The sequence below is a fragment of the Hermetia illucens genome, chromosome 4 (genome assembly GCF_905115235.1).
Source record: "Hermetia illucens chromosome 4, iHerIll2.2.curated.20191125, whole genome shotgun sequence".
Taxonomy (NCBI): domain Eukaryota; kingdom Metazoa; phylum Arthropoda; class Insecta; order Diptera; family Stratiomyidae; genus Hermetia; species Hermetia illucens.
In genome coordinates, this window is record NC_051852.1 from 59,924,315 (window position 1) to 59,950,695 (window position 26,381).

Sequence of the window (26,381 nt, forward strand, 5' to 3'; positions counted from 1 at the left end):
ATTTTTAAATATTGACTATGCGGTTTCGATCTCATCAGACCCTGCGGAGCAGTGTGACCGAAAGCGGCAACAGGTGGCAATTGGCTCGTTTATATGCAATTCAAAACCCGCCAAGGGTTGTAGTGTATTTCTGGAGTTCGTTTTATGATTTTAAGATGGTGGGCGCCTTATCATTGTGACTGTGTACATATGGTTTGCATAAATAACTAGGCGATGCAAGCAAGCAAATTTCATGGCCGTAGTGGAGGTAGTTGGCGACAGATGACATTATCCATTGAGCCTCTCCACATCCCGCCACGATCCTAAATGGGTTAATTTGTTTGGTACAGAAAGATCCACAATTTAAACCAACCAAGTCGATCAAGCTTTAAGGATTAACCAACTTAGGTCAATAGATCATTTTCCCGGATTGTTTAAAAGAAAATTTTTTTGAACGATCATTATATCATCTTAGAGTACATATTATACATTGAACAAGTTTTAGTAATATTTTTATTGAACAACTTGAAATTTTGAGGTCGTATTCTCAGATAGTTATACTTAAATCGCAAGCAACAACAAGTGGGGTTAACCTCTTAAAGCCGTTTTTTTGATAAGATCCGCCCGCATATACCTTTCAGTTTCAGGAATCTTAACCATCATGCGGAAAGGCGGACACTTGAATGCTGTGATAGTAGAGGTGATTTCACTTCTACTTGGAAGAACAATCCGTATCCGCGTGTTACCATGGTTTGCCATATCAACCATTTCAGGTGAAAATTAAACTTGAGAAAAGAATAGGTTGCGACCCTGGAGGCATAAATAATCAACATCAGCGTTAACAAAACACAGCAATGAATGACCTCCTTTCATTTCACTCTAATTTTTCTACAAATAACTCAGAGCGGAGCTCACGATAATTATGCCAAAACTAATCAAATCAGAAAATGGAAGAGAGAAACTTTAGGCGCGCAACGACTCCATAGCTAGAAATTTAATTTTCTACAGTGAGATTATTATATTATTGATTAGCTCCGCCATGTTATTCACGTAGAATACTGGTCCAAAGCCCAGATAAAGGATGAGAGGTGTCGAGAAAGATGCCTTCTAGCAAGTAAGATCTGTAACGTGCCTGCTGATGACTATATCGTCATTGCGGCCAATCATAATGGTCATATGGAAGAGAAGACAGCAACAGGTGCCGCGGGGAAAGAAAACGGGCTATGCAACCTGGTAAGGAGTTCATAAACGATGATATTTGGCTTTAGAATGATAATATTCAAATGAGGGTCCGTGAGAAGAAAACACTGACCAATTGACAAATTTACAATAGTGCCAACCAGGAAGAAAGGAAACGATTGATGTTGCCGAATAGTCCATTACAAAGCCCTTTACGATAAACTGAACACTCTGCATTGACTTGTCAAGAGCTGGAACCAACGCACACAGGATATCAAACACTGCTTTTGCGTTTATAACAAAAACGGTATCTTGTTTATTACTTGGCAAGCCAAAACGGACAGAAGGTCGGAGTATTTCGAGCAGATTGCAACGGGAAATTTTTTCATCCTCCGTTTTCACAGGCACTACCGACATTTGAACCGATTCCAACTATTAAGATCATTGAAGTCAAGGAAGCAATTAAACAAATGTTATCGGGGAAAGCAACAGGGCCTGATGACATCGCAGCTGAGCTGTGCAAAAATGAAATGCTGGGACCCAACACTGTGGCTTAGTGAGATTTTCAATCGGATTATTGAGGAAAGCAGAACACGATCTTACTGGCAAGAAAGAATGAACGTTCGAACATGGAAGAAGAAAGGCAGTCCAACAGAATGTCCAAATTATCGCCCAATCCGGTCGCGATCCCATATCTTGAAGATTTTTAACGTATTTTGACAAACGTGTTCGGAACTTCGAACTCCGCCATGCTATTAACATAGTGTTCAAGCGATTTCACAGGATTTTCTCCAGCAGCCGCATCTTTGGAGCTAGCCCCATGAAACCCAGTCTGCCTGCGCATTTAACCTCTTCCGTCCTTACATCACATGCTATGCAAATGGCCTGGTTGGACATCACGAGATTCTTTTCCGCCTTTGCATCAGCATGTTACATACCAAATGGTATATTTGGCCTCGACATGACTTTCTTCCGTGTCAGCAATTCGCAGCGCAACAGCAGGTGTCGATTTTCCGCCGACAACCAAATTTATAATAATAAACAAGTGTTATTGTGTTGTGTACAAGAACACTTTCAAAGCAATGTGTAAACACGGAAGGGTCAAACATAGGTGATTTTAAGAATAACGTTACTTTTAATTTGGAGTAGTTCAAAAGCCTCTGAACAGAGCTAAAGGGTTCTATCCGAGAACACTTTATTACGCGCGGGAATTACTTTAACTCGCTTTTGAGATTAATTAAGTAAAAATTATTAATAAGAAAGAAAGAATATTGTGCTTAGAAAATAAAAGGTTTGTTGAAGTGGAGTCGCGAGTGTTTTCTTTTACTTAAGCCAAGCCAATCAAGTAAGTATTAATCCTAATCCCTTTAGTGTTTTCTGTTTCAGTGGTGTTTGATTACCCCATCGTTCCGAAGTTAAGTTTCGGCAACCCGGAACGAGAGCAACCACGGTCCTCTAGTTAAACATCCAGGAGCTAGTGCGCGAGCTTGGCCAACGCCTAAGCACTGGAAGCACTGGAAGAGGCCGTTTAGGAGAATGCTGAAACACATAGTATACTGGTCCCAAGCCCAGGTAAAGGAGGAGGGTTTGAGGCAACGTACTCTGTACTATCCTCAGTAAAACAAAAAAAAATAAAATGCAGAGATCAGGGAAAGAGATAAATAGAGTATAGTTGGAGTTATTCTACTATGCTAAATCCTACCTGATCTCTCTTGGTGACAGGCCCCGCGACAGGTCGACCAAGAAAATGCATAGAATGTCGTTACAAACATGATGATCGGATTAAGTCACAGGCCTCGGAGAAATGCTAGGGCGTCCACCTCAGTCGACGCGGGCCCCGGTCCTGTCGAGAAATGGGCAAGGGTTCTTGACGCATGGACGGCGCCAGGACGTAAGCAAGTTAGTCCGCACACAACGAACAAAACAAATACGTGTCTGCACGCTAAATGTTGGTACCCTAACTGGAAAGACCGAGGAACTCGCAAGAGCCCTTCGGAAAAGGTGCATTGACATCTGCGCTCTGCAAGAAACCCGATGGTCTGGTTCCAAAAGCTGCGACATAGAAGGCGAACGCGGTAAAAATGGCTACAAACTTCTCTATTTTGGTAACCCACACACTCAATATGGTGTTGGCATTGCCATCTCAGAGGGTTTCCGTGATGCCATTAAAGAAGTCGAACGATTTGATGATCGGCTGATGAAGCTCACCATTATATCAGCTGATCGCACTATTCACTTCTTCACCGCGTATGCACCACAGACAGGCCGACCAGATGCCGAGAAAGATGCCTTCTGGCAACTTCTCGATGAAAAGGCTTGTCACGTGCCTGCTGACGATTACATAATCATTGCCGGCGACCTTAATGGTCATGTGGGTGAAAAGGCAGACGGTAACAGGTGCCATGGGGGAAAGGGGTTCGGAGCGCGCAACGAAGGTGGCGAGCGTATAATCGATTTTGCGGACACCCATGACCTTGTACTTATGAATACATGGTTCATCAAACGATTGTCTCATCTTCCCACATTTTATAGTGGGAACAATAAAACGCAAATCGACTATATTCTCATAAGACGTCAACATTTTCCCACTGTCACTGATTGCAAAGTCGTTCCCTATGAGACCATCGCACCTCAACATCGGCCGTTGATTGCTGTCCTGCGAATTAAGCCACCGATAAAACGGCGTGAGGAACGCACTGGCCCGCCGCGCATTAAATGGTGGCGATTTGGTAAGAAGAATGAAGAAACGGTCTCACTCATACGATTGCCAACCATTACGAATGTGGAAGAATCATGGAACCAAATGAAAGACACGATCCACAAAGCGGCCTCTGCAACCCTCGGGGTCACCAAGCCGGGTAAGCGGTACATCAACCGAGATACTTGGCTTTGGAATGATGATGTTGAAATGAAGGTCCGTGAAAAGGAACGCCTCTACCACAAATTTCTCGACGATAAAACGCCTGCTAATTGGCAAATTTATAAGAATGCCAACCAGGAAGCAAAGAAAGCGGTCGCTGTCACCCGAGCGAACCATTTCAAAAATCTTTACGATAAACTGGACACTCGGGATGGCGAGAGAGATCTGTACCGACTTGCTAAAAGCCGTGATGAACGCACACAGGATATCGAACACTTCTGTTGTGTTAATGACAAGAACGGTACTTTGCTTCCTGATCGTCGAGCCGCAACGGATAGATGGCGAGAATACTTCGAGCAGATTTCAACTGAACAATTTGCTCATCCTCCACTTCCACAATCATTGCCGACATTTGGAGCAGTTCCACCAGTCAGCGCAACTGAAGTCGAGGAGGCAATAAAACAAATGAAATCGGGGAAAGCAACAGGACCTGACGACATCGCATCTGAGCTCTGGAAAGCAAAGAGCTGGGACCCAACACCGTGGCTGAGTGAATTCTTTAACCGGGTTATTCAGGAAGGAAGAACAGCATCTGACTGGCAAGAAAGTACCACTGTTAGAATATGGAAAAAGAAAGGTAGTCCAGCAGAATGTTCAAATTACCGTCCGATCCGGTTACTTTCCCATACCATGAAGATTTTTGAACGCATTCTTGACAACCGTATACGCGAAATCGTTGAAATAACCGTGAATCAAGCCGGATTTGTCAAGAAATGCGGAACTACTGACGCAATACACGCTGCGCGGTTACTCATGGAGAAACACCGTGAGAAGCATCGCCCTCTTTACATTGCCTTTCTGGATCTAGAGAAAGCGTTTGACCGTGTACCACACGAACTCATCTGGTATGCTTTACGACAACACTTCGTGCCAGAAGAACTCGTGCGCTGGGTTCAATTGCTCTTCCACGATCCGAAAAGTAAAGTTCGAAGTATGGCGGGTGTATCAAAACCGCTTCGTGTCTCTGTTGGAGTTCATCAAGGAAGTGCCCTCTCACCACTCCTCTTTGTCCTTGTTATGGACACCGTCACACGGGATATCCAACGTCCAGCGCCCTACACACTGCTGCTTCCTAGCATCTGATAGCAAAAATGATCTCGAGCAACTTGTTCAAAAATGGAATGATCGCCTCATGCAACACGGTCTCAGATTGAATTTAAACAAAACTGAATTTTTGACGACCGACCCCCATGAAACAGGCACAATCACTGTCAGCGGCAGTGATCTGCCCAGAACTGAGCGATTTAAATACCTCGGGTCAACGCTATCAGCCAATGGAGAGCTGCGTTATGAAATTGCTTCACGCATTAACGCAACCTGGATGAAGTGGCGTTCCACAACTGGTGTCCTTTGTGATCGACGTATCAACGAACGTCTCAAATCTAAAATTTACCGCAATGTTGTCCGTCCAGTCGCTCCCTATGGTTCTGAGTGTTGGCCGACCATAAAAGACAATGAACGGCGTCTTGCGGTAATGGAGACGAAGATGCTACGTTGGACTAGTAGCGTCACACGTTTAGATCACATCCGAAATGAGGATATCCGCGATCGTTATGGGGTTGCACCGATCGTGGAAAAGTTGCGAGAGAGGCGTCTTCGATGGTATGGTCACGCAATTCGTGCAAACGAGAATTCACTTGCAAAGATTGGTCTGAACATCGAAGTCGATGGTAAACGACCAAAAGGCAGACCTAAGCAACGGTGGCTTGATACGCTGGATGGGGATTTGAAAGCCTCGAGATTGCACCCAGATCAGGCATTCGATAGAGCCAAATGGTGAAGCCGATCACGACGAGCCGACCCCGCTTGTGAACGGGACAAAGGCTGAAGAAAAAGAAGAAGTGTTCGGAACTTCGTTGAAATCACAGTGGACCAAACCGGATCAACCACTGACGCAATATATGCTGTCCAGTTACTTATTAATTAAAACACCAAATGAGGGACATTGCTCTGCCCACATTGTATTTCTAAATCAATAAAATAAATTTACCATATATCACACAAACTCATCTGGTATGCTTTGCAGTAACCCCTAGTGCTAGAGCAATTTGTGCACTGACTTAAATTACTTTACCGGCACGTGAACAGTAAAGTTCGAAGGTTGTTGCAGATACAGGTCCGAACAACGAAGTCGATTTGTAACAACCAAAAAGATTTGTACTATAGATGATGATTTGAAAGTCTTTCGACTTCAACCAGATCAGCAAATCGATACAACCAATCAAAACGGGTCCGCTGTTGAACGGAATAAAGGTTGAAGATTACATCGTCTATGAATTCGATAAATTCATGCGCAATAGTGTCGGTCTTCGCAACGAGAGTTTAGCATTATATTACTAATTATACAAACAGTGCATTGTAGCACACGCCACGCTATGCAAACAATGTTTGTTGTGCAGTGCGAAATAATTATACCGGGAAATGGTTTCGATAAAATAATATTTTTGACTTTTTGATGGGTGAAAAAAAATTGAAAAGAGTTGTCCATTCCCTAGGTTTCATAACTCTTCAAATAAAGGTGGGCGTTCCACAATGGGGATACTCTGGGGTTGTTTTATGTAAGAAATTTTAAACGCAAAAAAGGAATTAGAACTATATTTTAGTATATTATAAATTTATGGTGACCCTTTAACTTGCTCAAGGCTATACTGTGGACGACTGAAATTGCAAACCTGCGAAGGAACTCAGGCCTCAGGTATAAGCTGGTTACCAAAAAACTCGCTCATCCCCACCCTGTTCTTTGGAAGCAGCGAAGATGGAAGAAACCGTGCAGACACTTTGTCATGTCCACCCCGACTGAGGAACCTCTTCTCTTCACTGCAAGTTCCTTTGCCTTTGTCCTGTCCATGAAGGACAAAAAACACGAGGGGCAGAAGGTATTTTCAGCGTAGTGTTGGAATTCGTATGCAAATACAAGCCGAACCTGCTACTCGACACATTTAACCCATGTCTGGCAGCGGATGTTTTTTCTTCCCGCTGGAAACTTGCGAGACTTGTGCTAAAAAACAAGGGCAAAGGTGGCCCAGAGGTGGTGGTCTTGTCGAAGCCGACAGTGAAATACCTCGGCATCATGATCGACTCAAAAATGAGCTTATTCGCAGACAAGGCTGCGACTAGAATGTTTGCTATTTGCCGGCTGATGTCTAATGTCGGAGGTCGCTTATCCAGCAGGCGTCGCTTGCTGATGAGTGCAGTTCAGCCCGTCCTCCTTTACGAAGGAAGTATGGGCCGACTCCCTCAGTAAGGAAATGTGCCGTACGCGCCTAGCGCAAGTACAAAGACGAGGGGCTCGTACTCTCTGTGCATGGCAGCAACCTTGGAAAGGGAATCGAGAAGTAGATGGACCGCGTATCTCATAAAAGGCATGCGGCCATAGTTCAATCCAAAGCATGGTGGTGAGGTCAACTATCACCTAACCCTGGTGCTCAGCGAACGTGGTTATTTTCAATCTTACCTCTACACAATCGGAAAATCTATTGTAGACCAAGGACACGTGGAACTTAGTGGCACGTTACACTTAAGGCGAAAAAGAGGGAGATGGATGTAGCTGAGGCTCTCTTTTGCTCCTATAGTGAATATGCCTAGCCCGAGGTAATGTGTCAAAAGGTGCAGAGTTTGAGTCCTAGACGAGATGAGGGTCATAAGTTATGGATACAGATACACTTGAAATGATTTAACATTATCTCAACAACCTCAAAAAGTAAATCACTACAAATATTTCTATACTTTTATTTAACCTAATATTTAATAATACATACGCTTTGTATATAAATAATTTCTAAAGTAAATACACATATTGCATGTTATACCAAATTCTCCATAATCTCCCAGCTTTCTACTAGTAATTCTTTCATTACCAACATCTAACCATGGATATTGAAAACAAATGGGAGAACAAGCTGGACACAAATAATTTCTTTATACAAAAAGTTAAAATAGCAAACGTAAAACAGGAGTTCACTTCACGAATCTCAAATGACTTGAATCGAATCAATAAATTTCACTTGTACTCTCCCAATTAAATGAAAAACACATGTATTTTGTATTTGATTTTCTGAATTTCCAGTACGTGGACACGTTGGACTGTCTTAAGCCTAATTTACTAAACATTTCTTTGCTGAAAACGTTTTCTTTTATTTCTGTAGATTTACATTGAAAGAAATAAGACCCGAAACTGCAAATTTATACGGTTAGAGAAGTAGTTAAACTTATAGATCGGCGTGAAAAAAACAATTATGATAAAAATAAATTGCATTGATTAGATTAGAACTTCCCATACACATTCTCGTCAGAGTACGCAATGTAAAGGAAATAATCTTCTTCGTGGTGTTCCTGAATGAAAAAATCGAGAGTGAGAAATTGACGATTTGTTTAAACTTGCAGAATTTCTTACCTGGTATAATGATCCCATTGTCGCTGATGTCGGGGGAATGACATTATTTACGAAGAAAAAGAGAGCATCCTCTGGACGTAAATGAATACGTTTACGAATTAAGAAATAGAACTGTCCTACAGTCAAATCAGAGGGCACCAAATACTTTTTCTTATCTAAATCACCAATTCTCGCTTTTGGGGCCTTTTCTACGATGACCTAGAAAGAAGTAGTGGTTATTACTAAGTTTGTGTTCTATCGAGGACAATAAAAAATGGCAGCAGAAATTTATTTTCCAATCAAAGTAAAATGGAGATAAGAAAGATGTAGATATCCAACTTAATATTTTTGAGATGTTCAAGTCTGGTTAACAACGAAAAAGAATAATCTAATCACAGTTCAGGAATATTTTTGGCTCATTTCAGGTTTATGTACAGTGGGCAAGAGATTTTTATAACTTAAAAACTGAGATTTTTTTTTTTTTATTCTTTTCCCTTTCTTGGCTCTTCAGCTCAAGAGCAATTTGGTGCTAATCTTGAATATAAGAACAAGATTCAACACGGGATGCCTTTTTTTGACAAGTCAATTTAGATAAAATAACACTCTTTCTGATAATTAATCTAATTAGGTTTCAATAATTCAGAACTTTATTTTTGTTCTAGGACGGAAAACAAACAATACAATAAAAACTTAAATTAAATATGATATCAGAGGAGTAGTCAGATGTCTTGTCCATTCCACTCCATTTCTCCACCGACACTGAAAAACAATTTTGACTGTTAAAAATTGTTTTTCGATGTCATGACCACCTTGCGTTGCTCGTTCCGCCACAGCACTCACCTCCAACTGAAATTAAGAAAATTTTCAGCGAGTAACCAGACGAATAGCTCCCTCAAATCGACTGCCGCAAGTGGAAGTAGATGCATCGCGCGCCTTTCCTGGTTGCGTTTTCTTCCTGGAAGGACTTTAGCCGAACAAGGAGAGACGCTCTTCACCGTGCCCTCGACATTGAAGCTATAGCTGTGTGGACCTCGCTTGAGGACTTGGAAGACACTCTCGTAAGGTGGCTTCAGCTTCCATCCTAATTAGGACATGCATGTAGGATTCAAGATGAGCAGACGCAACAAACCAGTAGTGTTGAGTTTCGAGAACAGGGTCGCTGGGGAGTCTTAGGTTCTCCCCGTATACCAGCTCCGCGGGACTTGCAACAAACTCTTCTCGATTGGCTGTGCGGAAGAGCCGTCTTGGGCCATAATAGCGGTTTTCAGCGTCTTGTTCCATCTCTTGAGCGTTTGAAACCGAAGAGTTTGCCCAACTCTGAGAAAGAGGAGGACTCAAACTGCATTCCCTGGTCGGTGATTATAATTGCCGGCACACCGAAGCACGAACCCATTCTGTACAGAGGGCCTCAGCACAAGATTGTGTAATGTTTTTCAGAGGTATCGCTCCAAGCCACCACCACCACCTTATGCGTGAACCTATCGATGATTGTTAGGCAATATCTGAAACCGTACAAGTTTCGCAAAGGGCCAATTAAATCGAAGTGGCTTGCGTGGAAAGGCTTGGTGGGCCGCAAGAACACGCCTACCTCGTTCCTCACATGCTTTGTAATCTTCTGGCATGCGATGTCTGTCTGTCTGGCCCAAGAATTAATGTCCTTGCTCATGGGCGGCCAGAAATACTTCGCGATGACTAACCAATTTACTGTCGGCATGAAATGTTCCTTTCGAAAGTCGAACTGAATATGTGATCTTGATCTTAGGTCTCGCAGTATATACTGGATGTTAAACCGAAGAAAGGAAACTCGCTTAATGTGTAGTTAGAGTTGGTCCTCAGGCTCTGAAGAGCTGCGTCTCGGCGATCGCCGTAAAATCTTAACCTTTGCAACACGTGACAAAGCGTCAGCAACTACGTTATCTTTTGCCAGACACGTGTTGAATGCCGGAAGTGAACTTGCCCATAAACGTTAAGACCCGAAGTTGGCGAGTGGACGCTTTGTCGGGCTTTTGTTTCAAAGCAAAAGTGAGAGTCTTCAAAGGAATATCGGAAGTATTTAATTGTAAGGTACGCGGCTAATAACTCATAATCATAGGTGCTGTAGTTCCGTCGAAGAGGCTCAACGGCTGCTGCTAGGGGTGCATCTTGCTGGAGGAATACCAGAATTATAGCATCCAACAGCTATTGCTTGATCGTCTCAAACGCATGGACAGCTTCTGGAGACCATACTATTAAGCGGGAGTCTTTGATCTTCGGCCAAGACAAGTAGGCGTTAAGGGTCGGTTGATGCTATGCGGCCTTGGGCAAGAAACGACCATAGAAATTTAACATGCCCAAGAACCTTCTTAGATCCTTAACAGTTTTCGGAAAGAGAAGAGTCCAAATATATTGCACCTTGACTGGGTCCGATTGGATGCTTTCAGGGGTAATCAGGTGACCGAGAAATCCCACTTGCGATTTCAAGAATCTGTATTTCTCAACATTAAGTACTAGACTCGAAGAGTCTAGGTGGCATATTGCCGTTTTTGGAATGCCTTCGGGAGCTACAGGGATTTGTTATGCCTTGACTATGTCGAAGGTCGAGGAAATACTGCTGTTTGCGATAGAGTGCGCAAAACCGTGGATGAGATATCGGTCCGGAATCCTCCGTATTCGCCACAACGACTCCTTTCGCTATTGGATTTAAGAACCATGTGAAGTGACGAAGACCAACAACTGTTTGAAGGTCTGCAAATATCCTCCTTTAGAAGTTCTTCGAATTCTTTCCGCACAACTGCGAGCTTTAGTGGCGGTAATGGACACACTTTAAAAAAGATCGGGGAGTCGATAGTGTTGGTGTCGTGTTGAACATCATGCTTGAAGGGCTCAGAGAGTGCTATGGTGGCATTTTTGAAGAATCGAACGAATAGGTGAATGGCAACGCCTTCCCGTACCGACAACTTACTATCAGTTCGCCCATTTTGGGACACCGGTCTAGACCTACTTCCCGAACGCAAGGCACCAACGGCCTCTGCCAACTCAGAGATGGTAACTGTTAATGCTGCCGCTGAGCCACCTGAACGAACGGCGTGACACCTCGCCAACCATGGGTCGCGGTGACAGCTAACGTATTCAGACTCCGTATCCAGATAGAATGGCCTGTGTGCTCTCCGGGAGCTTCTCCCGCCACAAAGAATGTGGCAGCTCGGTCCTGACTTTGTCACCACCCAACTGCTTCATTTCACGCAGCAGTTGACTTGGTGCACAATCACCTACCGTTAATTGTCAGTAAGTTAAATTTGGTCGCCTCATTTACTGACAGGAAACTTTATGAGTTACTCTCTTAGTCTCTTGTCAGAGCAATTCTCGAGAACGCCGAAGACAAGCTCAAATGTCTGCCAAAGCGTATCGGCCCTCGGCCTGGAGGAACCATGCTGCCGGACTTCTATGCCAAAACGGAAGGACCCGTACAGCCACCGAAGGACTTGCATCTATTCTGCAACAAGTACAAAAAACAGCAGAACAAAAGAATGCGCTGCTCCAGTACTAGGTGTTGCAATAAAGCACGCAAGCTAAACAGAGTGTAGCCCACGGTCAAAACGCCTTCCCTACACCCAGAAATGCAGTGTAGTGATATGCTCCACAGGGTATTTCTCTATGAGTAACTGCACAGCAGAATCACATTCGAGACCTTTCATAATCAACAACAATCTAAGACAACGGGACGACCTATTATGCAACCCTATTACTCTGACTCATGATGCTGATATGAGGGGCTCCTCAAATCCACCCAACTAGGCTTCTGCTGGCGATACCGACATTACAAGATCCCGAGCTGTACGAACTGCCTTCATACAGGTCGAGCAAGTGGCGTAAGATCCCTTACTGCACATCAATAAAGGCAAGACGAAATACCAGAAGCCGTGCTCATCTTATGTGAGAAACTTTTTACTCACATTTTTCCATTCGCATATGGCTAAAAACCCAAAATATTCCTTCATATTTTTTGCCAAACTACAAGATATACGTACATATTACAGACGTAGATATTATGTTCACCATAAACAAACAAGAATGCGAATATAAATTGATCGTACATAGGTTTCAGATTCACTTCGTGCACAAAAGAATATATAAGCTTCCCAAAGTTATGCCTTATGTTATCACTTATGCTGTACTTCTAGCATTAACTTAAGAGGGGTTTCCGCCTAAATTTCTGAAACATGGTAATATACTATTACTAACTCTATTTGCGCAGATTTCGGAGCGAGTCATTTCGAGATCTAGATTTTGTTTAGATACACTACTGTGATATTTTCAGATTTTTCGATTGGATAGGTTCTGAGAACGAGAAATGTTACACTTTTTGAGGGTTATTTTTTGAGGCCTCATTCCCGTACGTTTCACCTGATATCAAATATGAGACCAGTTTCAAAAAGTACTAATTGAGCCCTTTCCGTGCACCCCCTTTCGCATATAGGGAATTTACCCTTAAACTCAACACAAAATGTCGCCATTGGTCCAGTCGTTTGCGAATAAATCGAGTGTGACAGACAGACAGGCAGCGAATTGGTTCTAATAAGGTTTTGCTTCAGACAAAACCCTAAAAGAGGTTCAACCGACTTTTGACTTAGAACTAGACTTTCACTGCTTTAAGCTCTTTGTTCCTAAAGTATTCTTTTGTTGTAGATGCATATTTACTTTAACAATTCAGCAATCACGTCTTAATAACTTAACATACACTAATTGCTAATAACAAACCAAAATATTTACAGAAGCAGACATCTCATCATACGTTTGGAGATACTTTGATGAGCTACGCGACCTTGTACATCTTGCAACATATGATTTTCTGTGCTTTATATTGAAATCTAGTTTATATGAAAAATTGACAATAACGCCGTGAATAATTATCGACAACAAACAAAGTTAATCTCAAAATGATGAATCATATTCAGACATTTTTCCCAGCGAATGATAAGGTTGCTATCAAAACAACGAAGAATTTGATATGTGCTAACGTATATTTAGATAAACCAACCAAAACCAGTCACGCTTGAAAACAAAGTTTATCTATTTTAGTAAGTGTAGAATAAATGTTTTGGGTTTGCTAATTGCAACAGAGACATGTAACTATAAACTTAAGAATTATATTTATGCTAGTTTTTTCCACAAAAAAATATTTTTTTTTTGAAGTAAATGAGGATGGATAGAAGCTAAAAGCTTAACATAAGACATGCTCAACATATTCAAGTTATACAATCTGTTTAATATTTGAGTATAATATAAAACACAATATTTTATTGAAAATTGTCGCCTGCACAGAAATACGCTGAAATATGTTGTTTTAATTCGAATGTATAACTAGTCGAAAGCAATGAATAATTTATAGAGGAATGGCATTAATCAGAGCGAATTAGTTAGTAAAAAAATTTAAACATATATTGGATCCTGATACTATTAATGGAATTGGAAACGCAGAAAGCGCCGAGCAGTTAATATATAGAACCAAATCCTGTTATCTACATCTTATTTGTAGATGTATGAAAAGCAATATTTAATGAAAACCTATGAGAATACCTCCAAAAGAAGACAGAAATCTTCTTTCGGGAGAATAGTTTGCGTATCCAGGTAACGTGTTTCTTTTGAAGTCGACATTAAGATACGACCGCTTCTACGCTACGCGACGCGGCCACAAGATGCATTGCGTGCAAAATATCTTTATGATTTTGTAGGCAGTAATACACATTTGCGCAGCAAGTTGGATGGAAGAGAATATTTTCCAGCGTTGACTGCTACGATTTTTCAATTCTGGTTTGCATTCATCTGTTAAAATATCAAAACATCCAGTTGGCTACCGCGCTAGTAAAATATAGACATGCCGCCTCGCAGCAGTTGTGCTGAATGTAGTATCGTGTCGCGGAGCGTAGATGCATAGGGAATAACAGATTGTACATGAGAGTATTATGAGATGAAATATCGAAACGTGTCATAATTCCAAAATAATAATAATAATTTCAGCAAAATAACCTGTGACAATGTGTAGAAAATGAAGGAAAACGTTTAAAGTCACACTTTTTCAGCGCTTTCCATACCAACTTTTCTGCACTAAATTTCGAAATTGTTGATAACTGAGTTTCGATAATGAAGCAATTAATAGACGTCACTAAGACAATAACTGCAAGCCGCTAACAATTGTTTAATCAAGAAATAAACAGGAAGTTCCGCCTGAAATTGACTTCACTTTTATTAGCAAAGTTTGAGGCCGGAATCAAGTTTAGTTGTTCGGGGATGCTTCTTATCGCCTTTGTCCGTTTTATTATCATGAAAAAGAAATTCATCAAGGTATGGGCTATATATACCTTTGCTCATTGATTGATTAAACGGCGAAAATTAATGAACCCCACATTAAGGAGTAACAATGTCGTTGCTAGAAATCGACGATTCCTTGTCCATTATCGATACTTTCCTCTACTATACTGAAAGAAATAAATTGCGAGATTGGAAACTAAGTTGGAGGTGTAAAAGATTTTTGGCCGTGTTATGTTGAGTTTATATGCGCACAAATTGGATATGCAAAAGATGTTTCAAATTGAAAAAATATTTTTGAACTTACAGTGAATTTGTTAACGACTTTAAAATTCACATCAAATTTTCCAGATTTATTTATTAGCATCATTTATTTTCAAAAAATACCGGATTAGATCTAATTTAAGGCATAATCCCATGCGAAAACAAAACCATAATACCAAGATTTTCTAGTGCAACAATTTATTACAATGTGTATTATTACACGTAAGCCTTTTTTCCAAACCCACCCGATGAAAGCAATGTTGAAAGTAAGATTGGTTCCGTAAATTCTTCATCGGATCGGATAAGAATTTCTGGGAGATAGAACTAAGTTGACCGCTCTTTGAATTTAGTATTTTACAGCATCTCATACTTTTCTTTCTAAATAATGCGTGGGACTATATATCTTCAAGGTAATCCAGATGTTTGAGAAAAGATGACATAGCCCACTGGACTCTGCCCTCCATGGAAGGCAAAATGAAAGTCACCAATAACGGAGACCCTCTTTCGGCTTGAAATTCCTTTAGGATTTCACCTCGATGCACCACGAGAAGTATCAGTGACAAAATTCAAGTCTAGTGTATTCCGCTTTGGACTTCAAATCCCTGACACTACCCCGACGCAGAAAAAAAAAATATACGCCATCATATGTAATTCTGATAATTTCTATTAGTTTCCCCGAAAAACACTCACTGTTGACACTGTCGAAAGGTTTCTCGAACTCGAGGAAAAGCAAGTTTAGTAAAGATCTAAACGCCCGAAGGTTGTTAACGTGAAACTTCATCGAATATTCTACAATTGAATGTCGTCCTTTCTCCTCTTAAGCTGCTTGTCATAGTGGATGAGAAAGTTACATTCGTGATGCGGAAATGGGAATCGTTGCTATTTGTATAAAAATCTGCTTCCCTGGCCAACGAAGTGGTTGAATTCCTTTCGTCATTGCAACTAATCTCTACTTTGTCACGATAATGTTTATCCAGCGCGACACAATCACACCCCGTGGTTGACACCCTTGCATCCCAAAGGATAACAGTTAAAATGCGTAATATCTGGTCTATCAAGTCAAATCATAGAACGGTATTAGACGATTACTTCGACAAAGTTCGACTATTGATCATGTAATTGCAATGATTGATAGACTGATGCAAAGCCGCCCATATGTAAGGTCGTTTCTGATAATTGATGATTTTTTAGTTTTAACATACATCGGGGTGAAAAGTGATAAACTCAAACACATATTTTCATATTTCTCATCAAAAATAGAAAATAATTAATTAGTTTTTGTCAGAAATATTGTCTACTTATTCGAAATCAAGGAATGGGTTTACTTACCATATCGCTGTTATTAGGGATAAATGGAATTAAAAAAAGAAAAAAGGAACAATTTTTAGCTGTGAAAAAGTATAAACTATTTTGTCTTTTCGAAAAAATATAATTTCACAGGGCCCTATTCGATAACACCAGGCAAAGTGTAGAGTAGTAATAATACCGTTACAACGTGGATTTATTAAATGTTTTGATTATGATCCATGGAAAGCAACGGATATTGGAAAATAGAGAATAATCAATTTAAAACTAAGCGGAAAGTCAGGGACAAATTGCTAGAGAAATAAACCGTTCTTAAGGTGTAGCAAGAGATTGCCCATTCGCGATTGAAAATTATGGAAAAACAAGTCGGAAAACCAGAAGTTTGACGCTTCAGGTATAAAACGTTTTGTGTTTCCCTATGTCAGGAGCATAATGCAATTCTCCATTGGCTCATCAGAATGTGTTAGACAAACATCTTCCATTTATTACAATAAAACAGGGCCCGCATATCATTTTTCAGCAAGATAAAGGTCCTGTTCATAAATCTTGGACTACAATTGCATGGTTTGAAGTACACGATGTTAATCTTTTGGATAGCCTTAAGTCTCAATTTCTCAACCCCATTGAAAATCTATAGGGCATTTTGGCAGGAATCTATCAAAGAATAAGGAAGAAATCTAAAATGTAATAAAGGAAAGAATAGTATCAGCATGGGAAAACATACCGGGAACCCCATTAAACAACCTGATTTTAAGTTTGCCATCAACATCAAAATTACTACAAATTATAAGAAATAACAGAAAAGGCCCTTCATATTAAATAAACAACTTCGGAGGAAAATATTTGAATTTATATTTGAAATAATAAAAGCTTGTTTCTTTTTCGTTGGTGTGAATATTTACTCTTGCAAATACCGGATTGCCTGGGAAACGAAGCAGAATTGGATGAAACGAATTTTGGTCGTAGAATAATATGGTGAAAATTTGAAATCGCGGCCCCAAATCAACTCAGGTCATTCCTGAATGCATAAATCCCCTATCAATTTTCAGGTGGGTTACTATGTCAACCTTTTTGGATAAATCCAACATCCGAGAGTTGCTAGCGCTTACCTGCTGCTCATTTTGTCGAACACGTTGCGGTCAATGCATTCAGCCAAGGTCTTATTCTGGTGATTATTCAGAAAATCTCGACAGGCCGTCATTGAACAATTCTTATGGACTATAATTTTACCGCACCTGATATTCAGACCCATTGGAGTAAGGTACAGTTGATTATTTTCGGCCGCAAATCAATAATAAACAAACAAATGCCTGTCATCAAACCATTCGGCTGTGGCGGCCATTACGCAAGTCGTGTAGATTTCACGAAGCAAACCATTACGACCCAAGCCAAAACGAGTTTCATGCGCAAACAAAGAAATAAAAACACCATCAGCTGAGTTTTGTTGTTTGCTATTTGTTCGTTTGACGATCGTTTGAAATCACTCCCCGCCTCTCTCGCTTACTCATTTCGAGATGACCTTAAGAAATGAGGGACGTCGAAACGAAATTACACAAAAACAAGTCATCCAAGAAAATTCTTGGGCTCGAAAACAAGTATCTAATATATGCAGAGCACTTGCGTGGCCAAAGAACTGCCACGAAATCCAGGAAAATTTCTCCAAGCCCGACAACTTTTTTCGTACGACGCTTTTTCTCTCCTAATTGCGTCACGAAATTCGCAAGCTGTTTCAACAATTGCGAAACCAGCCATTTGCCCAAAGACATTTGAAAACCAAAAATAATACTTACTGGCACTCTGTCTGGATATTTCCTCCTAATTTTGTCACCTTCCGCACGCCTTTTTTCGAAGGGGTGCTCTTCCTTATATTGGAATTTCATTTTTTCTCCTTTCCTCTGTTTACTAAGGTAAAACCGAGCTATACGTTTACTTTCGTAGCGTTAGATCACAAGCTTGCGATACTTTAGATTATTTCTAAACACACGTCAAACTGCACACTTTTCCACAATAAATTACGTCGCAGAAGTACTCGCAGGTAATCTCCCCGTCTAAAGTGAAAATGTCCACAGACGGAAAATCACTTCGTTCAATTTGTCGGAAGATGGTTCTTGACGAAAATAACTGAAATCAGGTAATACTTTGACGAAGAATTCCAATCACACAACAATGAACTATAGCGTGGAACGGCAAACTCTCCACTTGCCGGCATGTTTTCAACATTGTCTACCGAAAATGCGTTTGAAAACGAATTCCACCATGTGCTTTCCATTGCTGTGTTATCCATAACTGTATCGGTCAATCAAAGCCATCTTATGGGTGGACATTATAAATTTCATAAATTTTTACCTCAAACCATAAAGTAAATGAAAAAATTCCCACAACTTTCCACTCTTCTGATATGATGACTATTTCGCGTTTACCTACCATTATTATTTATTTGAACTTGAAGCTCATTAGCTTAGCAGAAACTGCGCACTCCAGGAATGCAAGGTTTTGTAGTCTTCTTATGTAGAAAAGTTTTTTCCTCTATTTTTTTATGTTACACGACCCTTTAACGGTCGACGACGTCCTGAAAAGTACCTTCTGAATCCGGGACAAAAGTTTAGTATCATTTAACAAGCATATAGAAATTCACAAATAAAGCAGATATAATTTTTACTTTTCTGTCATTCCAGTACGGTCTTCAAAGGTGCTTTCCCCATCTAAATATCAACTATTGTTAAAGAGATTTCACTTCAGCGATCAAAGTAGCACCAATTTCTTATATCAGTTTTTTAGAAGTTACAAATTTTGGGGTATATAATGTGTGAATGTGATCAGTAGTTAATTCAATTGGTTTCCTACTCAAAAACCCTCCACTGCCAACAATGTTTCATTACGATGATCGGCCCCTTTTCATTTGAAAACTGCTTCATTTATCAAGTTTTCCGGAGTTTTTTATTTTATTATTTATTATTACATATTAAAGAGAAATTCTTTTCTAATACTTAAAATTTACTTTCATAAATTCGAATGAAAAATGGAGAGTTGGCAGTTTGCGCGTCTCGAGTTATTATTTCCATGATGTCGATATCGTCATAGTTGGGTGCACCTAAAGAGGATGGTGCCTACCGCACTTAGCTCAACGTCACAGATCACTTTTCCCAGGACCAGGTTAAAAAGGGTAATCGATAGGACGTTTCCTGTCTCAGACCGTGATGGTAAATGGTCTCGAGAATGACCCTGCCGCTTTTATCTGGTCTCGCACATTGATATTTTCAATTTGGTCAGGGTACCGAATTCTCTCCCAGGCACAGGTAGTTTCACCCTGGCAATGCTTTCATAGGCGGTTTTGAGGTCGAAGAAAAGTTGGAGTAACTGACGGTCATTTCCAACAGTTTCTCCGTCGCCTGCCGCACATGAAATCTGACCTATAACTGATTTGCCTGGAGTGAAGCCTTTTTAATACGGGCCGATGATGTTCTAGGGGTATGGTACTATCTGACCTAGGAAGATAGCGGAGAACACAATGTAATACCACAACGTGATACCTCTGTAATTGTTCCACTGCATCGTATTCCCCTTTAAAAGTATGGGACAGATAATGCCTCATTGTCGATCATCATGCATTGATTCGCCATCTCAGATCTTGAGCATAAGTTGATGAACGGCTTGGTGTAATCGTTCGCCTCCATATTTAACCAGTTCAGCTGTAATACCATCGGTTCCTGGCGACATGATTTTTCAGCCGATGAATTATTTCTTCGAGATATATAAGGTTTAATCCTGCTGAGTGGTTAGTAAAATTTCCATGCATGGTGCTGTTGCTCTCTGTAGTTGTCGAGTTCATAGACTTCTCCCAGACTTCGTTTTTCTCTCCGTGAAGTTGTTTTCGTGGTTCATCTCTGCGCATTTTGACGTTCTTTGAAATTGCAGCATTATCCGATATGCATTCTTCCGTTCCGTTGCTACGTTCAACGACGAACCGGTCGTTTCGACTTTTTTGCTACTAGAGCCAAGTATTTTTGTGGCCGTACTTATGAAAATTTCTTTCGGGCAGTTGTATAATCAATTATCGATGTTTCATCTCCAGGACCTTTGTTAGCTGCGGTTATTGCCGCATCCGTTTCTCCCTTATAGGTGTACGGAAGGCTATGTTATAGATAGCTTCAGTGTTGCCTCTGACCTGACTGTCAGAGGGGACTCTAGGTTGTGTTGTTATTCGAGCTCAGAGTACCATGCCACCATGCTTTCCACGTAAACCAGGTACTTCCAACAAGCATTTTGTGCGACATTGCTAGTGGCTAAACTTCTCCACAGTCCGTAGCTATTGGTAATTTTGTGGACGAAACCGCAAGTCATACATTTTGCAATTTAGGTGCTTGCCCAAAGATGAGGGTTCCGTGGACCACAACCGTGAAAGCATGTTGCTTGTCAATTGGTCCGGTCCATCATTAAGTGGATGGTGGACCTAGGAATCCCTTGATTCTTAAACAAAGTTTTAGTTTAGCCTCGGCCGGCTTAGGCGGGTTTGTGTTTGTTATAATTCATACATATGATGTTTAATAAAAGGGAGTAAATACCCCTTGTAACCACTTCGGTCACGCTGCTCTCAGGGCAGAGGTGTGGCAGCGTCTGATGAGTTTCCTCTGCCCTGGACGGAACCGCAAGTCATAAGTTTTATGCAACCTATGGGGTTCGACGTGTTGCCAGAATATGGGCTTTACTAACCCTACCCGGTTCGAAAAATCAAGTTGCTCAGTGCCGTGAGCCCACAATTTTGGCAAGTTCTCATGCCTAGCAAAAAACGAGAAGCAATTGTTCTTTACACAAATGAGAAAATTTATTTGTTTATAGCTGAGATCGCTTTGGCCCCAGCCGTAAAAGGAGTCGGAACGGCTGGTTTGACGATGAATGTAAGCTAGCAACGAAACGGAAGAATGCCGCATACCGAGTAATGTTTCATTCTCAAAAAACTCGGGCATGCGCAGAGACTTATCACGAACTCCATCGAGCGGAGATGCGACTTCACAGACGGAAAAAAGAAACCTGGGAGAACCAACAAGTCTGTCAACTAGAAAAATACAGGGAGCAACCGCACCAGGCGCGGAAGTTTTACCAACAAATCAGCAGGATGAAGCCTTATACACCTCGATGCTCATCCTGCCGAGACAAAGAGGCAAATCTGATTTCCGACAGAATGGGCATATTGGAGCAATGGGTTGATTACTTTGATGAACTACTGAACAACCAGAACATCGACGAGTTGGAGGTCACGCCAATGGAAGACGACTGAAAAATACTGCCACCACCAAGTTTAGAAGAAACAGTCCGTGCAATTCATCGGCTTAAAAATCATAAGTCGCCAGGAGCCGATGGAATTACAGCCGAATTAATTAAATATGGAGGCGACCAGTTACACCAAGTGGTTCATCAACTTGTGCTAAAGATATAGAACAGCGAATCAATGCCTGAAGATTGGCATAGCCAGGGTAAAACCCTACACGGCCATGAGAGAATTCGGCATCCCGACGAAATTAATAAGACTGACTAGGTTGACCCTGACCAATGTGCGAGGCTAGATAAAAGCAGTAGGATCACTCTCAAGACCATTCGACATCAACAACGGTCTACGACAAGGGGATGCCCTATCATGCGTCCTCTTTAACCTGGCCCTCGAGAAAGTGATCCGCGATGCTGATGTAAATGCAAGAGGTACGATCCTCTTTAAGTTCACCCAACTACTGGCCTATGCTGACGATATCGAAATCATGGGAAGAACCACCCGAGACGTACAAACTGCCTTCATCCAGATCGAGCAGGCGGCCATTGGGGCGAGATCTTGGGCTGCACATCAATAAAGACAAGACAAAATATATAGTGGCAACGTCAACACCGAAGACGAATCAACCAACAACATCAAACCGCACTGGTCAAACAGGAAGAATAAGGATAGGAGAATACAACTTTGAGACCGTTGACAATTTCTCTTATCTATGGTCGAAAATCACAACCGATAACAGCTACGATGATGAAATGCGCGCACGGTTGTTGCCAGCCAACAGAGCCTATTTCAGCTTACAAAAACTGTTCCGCTCGAAACATCTCACCATAGGGTAAAAGCTCTTACTTTACAAGACTATGATCTTGCCAGTCCTCATGTATTCCTCGGAAACTTGGGTTCTTAGCAAGAAAAATTGCGAACTCTTGGCCGCGTTCGAGAGAAGAATTCTTCGAAGAATTTTTGGCCCCCTACATGAGGATGGACGATTCCGTAGCCTATACAATGACGAAATCTATGAGCGATACCATCACCGTCCGGTTGTGGATAAAATCCGGCTCAATAGGTTACGGTGGGCGGGTCACTTAATCCGTATGGATGAGAATGATCCCACCCGGAAAGTCTATAAGGGCGATATCTATGGTAGAAAAAGAAGGCGAGGCAGATCCTGCTTAAGATGGAGCGATGGCGTAGGTCAGGATGCCAGACAGCTTTTAAGGATATCGAATTGGTGGACCTCGGCTCAAAACCGGGATGTCTGGAGTTTCTTATTAAGGCAGGCCTAGACAGGATACCGGTTGTTGCGCCGTTGATGGTGATGATGAGATCGCCAAGGAACAAACCTCAATTTGCCAAAATCGTAATCACGATTATAATCAGGGAGTGGACATGATTTCTTGATTTATAATAATCGTTGGCGCGACAATCCAATTGGATCCGGGCTTTGAAACGCGCTTTAAAACCCTTAATTTATAAAGTGATACAGACAATCATCTAAGATCTAATCACGATACAGATTCCTTTGTCAACAATGAGGTTCCAGCGGCGAACTTACGCTGTGAAAGTCTAGCGCTCTACACGATTATAGTCGTTATTACAGGCCATAATTACGATTGTGATCACTGTACCCCATAATAATGCAACCATATTTATAAAATCATACATAGCTTCCTATAATATTATTTCTGAGTTATCACAATCTCGGCAGATGCCGGATTTTACCTAATACTAGCACTAAGTGCCAAGCATTTAGGCTCGGACGATCCTACCTACTTAAAAACTAAAGGGGCATTGGTGGTGGTGGCCGGTGGTAGGTCAGTGGGAGAATCCGTCGAGTATTCCCCGCAACACATTCTGAACTTGTCGTTCTCCACCCGTTCTTTCATGATGAGCTTTTTATAAGCTCGGGTGGCAACCAGGCCGTCCTGAATGGCACACATGAAACCCTCTGTCTCAGCAAAGAGCTCCCCAGCACACAGCCATCTGTTCGACAAATGCAAATCGACAAATGGCTGCCAAAGACAATTCACATGTTTACCGTGCATTGCCTTCGACTTCCATTCATCGATCCGCTCTTGGTCCGACTTCACCCCATTCAGAGGATTGAAAGATTGATCCTTCAAGTTAAGTGGAGTCAGTCCACAGTCTGCCTTGCAGACAGCCGCATGCAAGGGACTCGCCTGCTCTTTGTTGTAAAAATAAGCGCGCAGCGAGTCGACTTGGCGATGATGTTGTGCCGCCACGTCAACCACGCCTCTACCTCCGATGTCACGAGGCAGGTTCATCCGCTCCACGGCAGACTTTGGGTGATGCATTCGGAATTTGGACATAGTTGTCCGTATCCGCCGCTGGACGTTTCCCAGGTCGGTCTTCGTCCACGGCAATATTCCGAATGCAATGAATACATTCAACGTGCTCATTTTATTCTTCCCCGAGAGATGCGATTTCAGCACCAGCTTTACACATCGCAGGAATTCGGACAGCAGAGCTTCCTTCAGATCACCAACTCAAGCATAGGTTGCAGAATTCCGAGGTTCTTGTAGAAGTCTGTCTCGGTCATAGCTTCAATGTGGAGGTCACCAATGCTATGTCCGGTATGCGGTTCGTGATGACCTTTGCGGATGGCTTGGATTCGACACTTGTCTAATCCAAACTCCATCCGAATATCACGGCTGAACATGTCTATTATTCGCAACAGACTTCTAAGATGGTCGTCAGTACCAGCATACAGCTTGATGTCATCTAGGTACATCAAGTGTGTCAGTTCGCACTTAGCACGTAGGCCATACTTTATTGCAAAACCATGCCCTCTAGCATCATTCAGTAGCCATGAAGGGGGAAGTGGGGGGAAGGGAAGGGGGTTCAGTGCCATACAAAACCAAAGTGGACTCAACGAATCCCTCTGGAAGATGCCCCTCCGTACACGGATGGGCTCTGAGGTATTAGCACCCTCAGATGTACGCGCCGATAAGGTGGTATGCCACCCTTTCATGACTGTCGCCAAAAACTTTATTAGTTTCGGATCAATGCGATACACATGTAGGATGTCGATTAGCCAGATGTGCGGAACGCTATCAAAAGCCTTGGCATAATCGATATAGCAACTAAAGAGGTTTCTTTGGCCTCTAGTTGCTTGTCCTACAACTACCGAGTCGATAATGAGTTGCTCTTTGCAACCCCTTCATCCAACTCGGCAGCCCTTCTGCTCCTCGGACAGAATGTTGTTGGTCTGGAGGTGCGCATTGATCCTTCCACTAAAAATGGACGTGATGAATTTGTAGAGGGTTGGTAAGCAAGTGATCGGTCTTGTGTCTGCGGGGTCCTGCACCGTGTCCTTCTTAGGGATAAGGTAGGTAATCCCCGCAGTGAGGAAAGGTGGACCGGCCGACTAATGACCTCATTTATACTGCGTGCCAACCGACTGTGTACGCTGGTCAATTTCTTATACCAGAAATCCTGCACCCGATCCAGACCTGGGCCCCTCCAGTTCTTCGAGATGTTTATGGCTCGTCGAACTTCCTCTTCGGTAACATCCGCAAAATTCATGCTAGGTGTATTGGCAGGGCGGGTGCCTTCGGCTGTGATCCATTCAGCATGCTGGGCAGGTAACTCTCAAAGTCCACCCCAATACCCTTTCGCTTCCGTCACCGAGAACTGTATTGTCTGAGCGCTCTGTTGGGATTCGTTGAGAGATCTGAAAAAGCTCTGCACCACAATACATAAGTGATTGTAGTTGCAGCAGCGACATATCAGCACACAGTCGAGATGCAATCTCATTATTGATTTAAGATAGAATTCCCGGAGTTGCTGGAGATGCATAGAGCCTGGGATTACCTGGTCTATGCAAAGTATCCATATCCGAGAATTCTATACACGCTCTTTGGAATTCGTCCCGAACGTCAGCTGGACAGTGGAGAAGAGTGCTTCGGCGAGTACTGAAACTGTTACCTGCAGTGCGGCGTGGTGTTGTTGATGCCGCCGCCTATGCCTCCACCGACTCTCGGTCACCAGTTTCCCCGATGACTTCAAGTCGAACACGCTCCCTGGTGGTGGCCGGGATTCTGTCGCTGCGAGTAACAAAGCGGTACTGGTCTGCGACTCGCTGCACAGTCACGTGCGCGAATTGCGGGAAACGCTCGACGAATCTCTGGTGCAACAAGGGGCGGTAAGATGTTGTACCCGCCCCCACCCTTATTTCGTAGTAGGAGCGGATGATGAAGAGGTTCATTTCTTCAGTCCATTTCATCCGCTTCCTACGCGAACCTGCTGAAGTGATCGCCACAGATTGTGGCGAAACAGCTGCAGCAGGCGGAGCTGTGCTCCTAGACGTCGAACCGCCCCCCGACTAGCGGTTTCGACGCCGTGCTGTCCATTACGAGAGCCCGACCCAGTCATCAAGTCAGACGACTCCCGCCAGTTATCCGTACCGGACCTTAAATTTCTCCTTCTTCTCATTTTTGGTGGTGCATTTTATCCCTAGCTGCCAGGTGTTGAGATAGCTTCCTTAGTGAGTAATCTGCAAGACTGCAAAATTCTTGCACTTTCCTTACCTACCCCCTGAGACGTTGCGGTGGCGTACAGCTATTCAGACTGAAGCTATCCATCCCTCCTCCTTTCACAACCGGGCTTGGGACCGGCTTCGGCGAAGTTTTATTATTATAATATTGAAAAATTTAGTTTTTAATATTTTTTAATAATCCTAGTTTGCGCACTGTAGTTAAGTTTGTACGTTAAAATTCCGTTTACTTTTTTTCTATAAGATGATCACGGCGCTCTCTAGTGTGGCAGCAGAAAAACACCTTTTTTGGAGATGGGTG

At 42.2% G+C, this 26,381-nt stretch overlaps 1 protein-coding gene across 1 annotated transcript; it reads right to left on the minus strand.

Moving 5' to 3' along the window:
- Window positions 1-7,809: 7,809 nt before the first annotated feature.
- LOC119654215 (gamma-aminobutyric acid receptor-associated protein) lies at window positions 7,810-18,396 on the minus strand. Its single transcript, XM_038059428.1, has 3 exons — window positions 18,095-18,396; window positions 8,472-8,669; window positions 7,810-8,410 (listed from the first exon to the last, which is right to left on the minus strand). The coding sequence occupies exons 1-3, from the start codon at window positions 18,182-18,184 to the stop codon at window positions 8,342-8,344; spliced, it is 357 nt and encodes a 118-aa protein (XP_037915356.1). The 5' UTR covers window positions 18,185-18,396; the 3' UTR covers window positions 7,810-8,341.
- Between the last annotated feature and the right edge of the window lie 7,985 nt (window positions 18,397-26,381).

Bases quoted from the DNA above. Each gene is read 5' to 3' on its own strand.
- LOC119654215 (XM_038059428.1), bottom strand. From the start codon at position 18,184: ATGAAATTCCAATATAAGGAAGAGCACCCCTTCGAAAAAAGGCGTGCG. The intron at 8,670-18,094 runs GTAAGTATTATT...ACTTCTTTCTAG, and splicing joins AATATCCAGACAGAGTGCCA to GTCATCGTAGAAAAGGCCCC. The intron at 8,411-8,471 runs GTAAGAAATTCT...TTTTTCATTCAG, and splicing joins CAATGGGATCATTATACCAG to GAACACCACGAAGAAGATTA.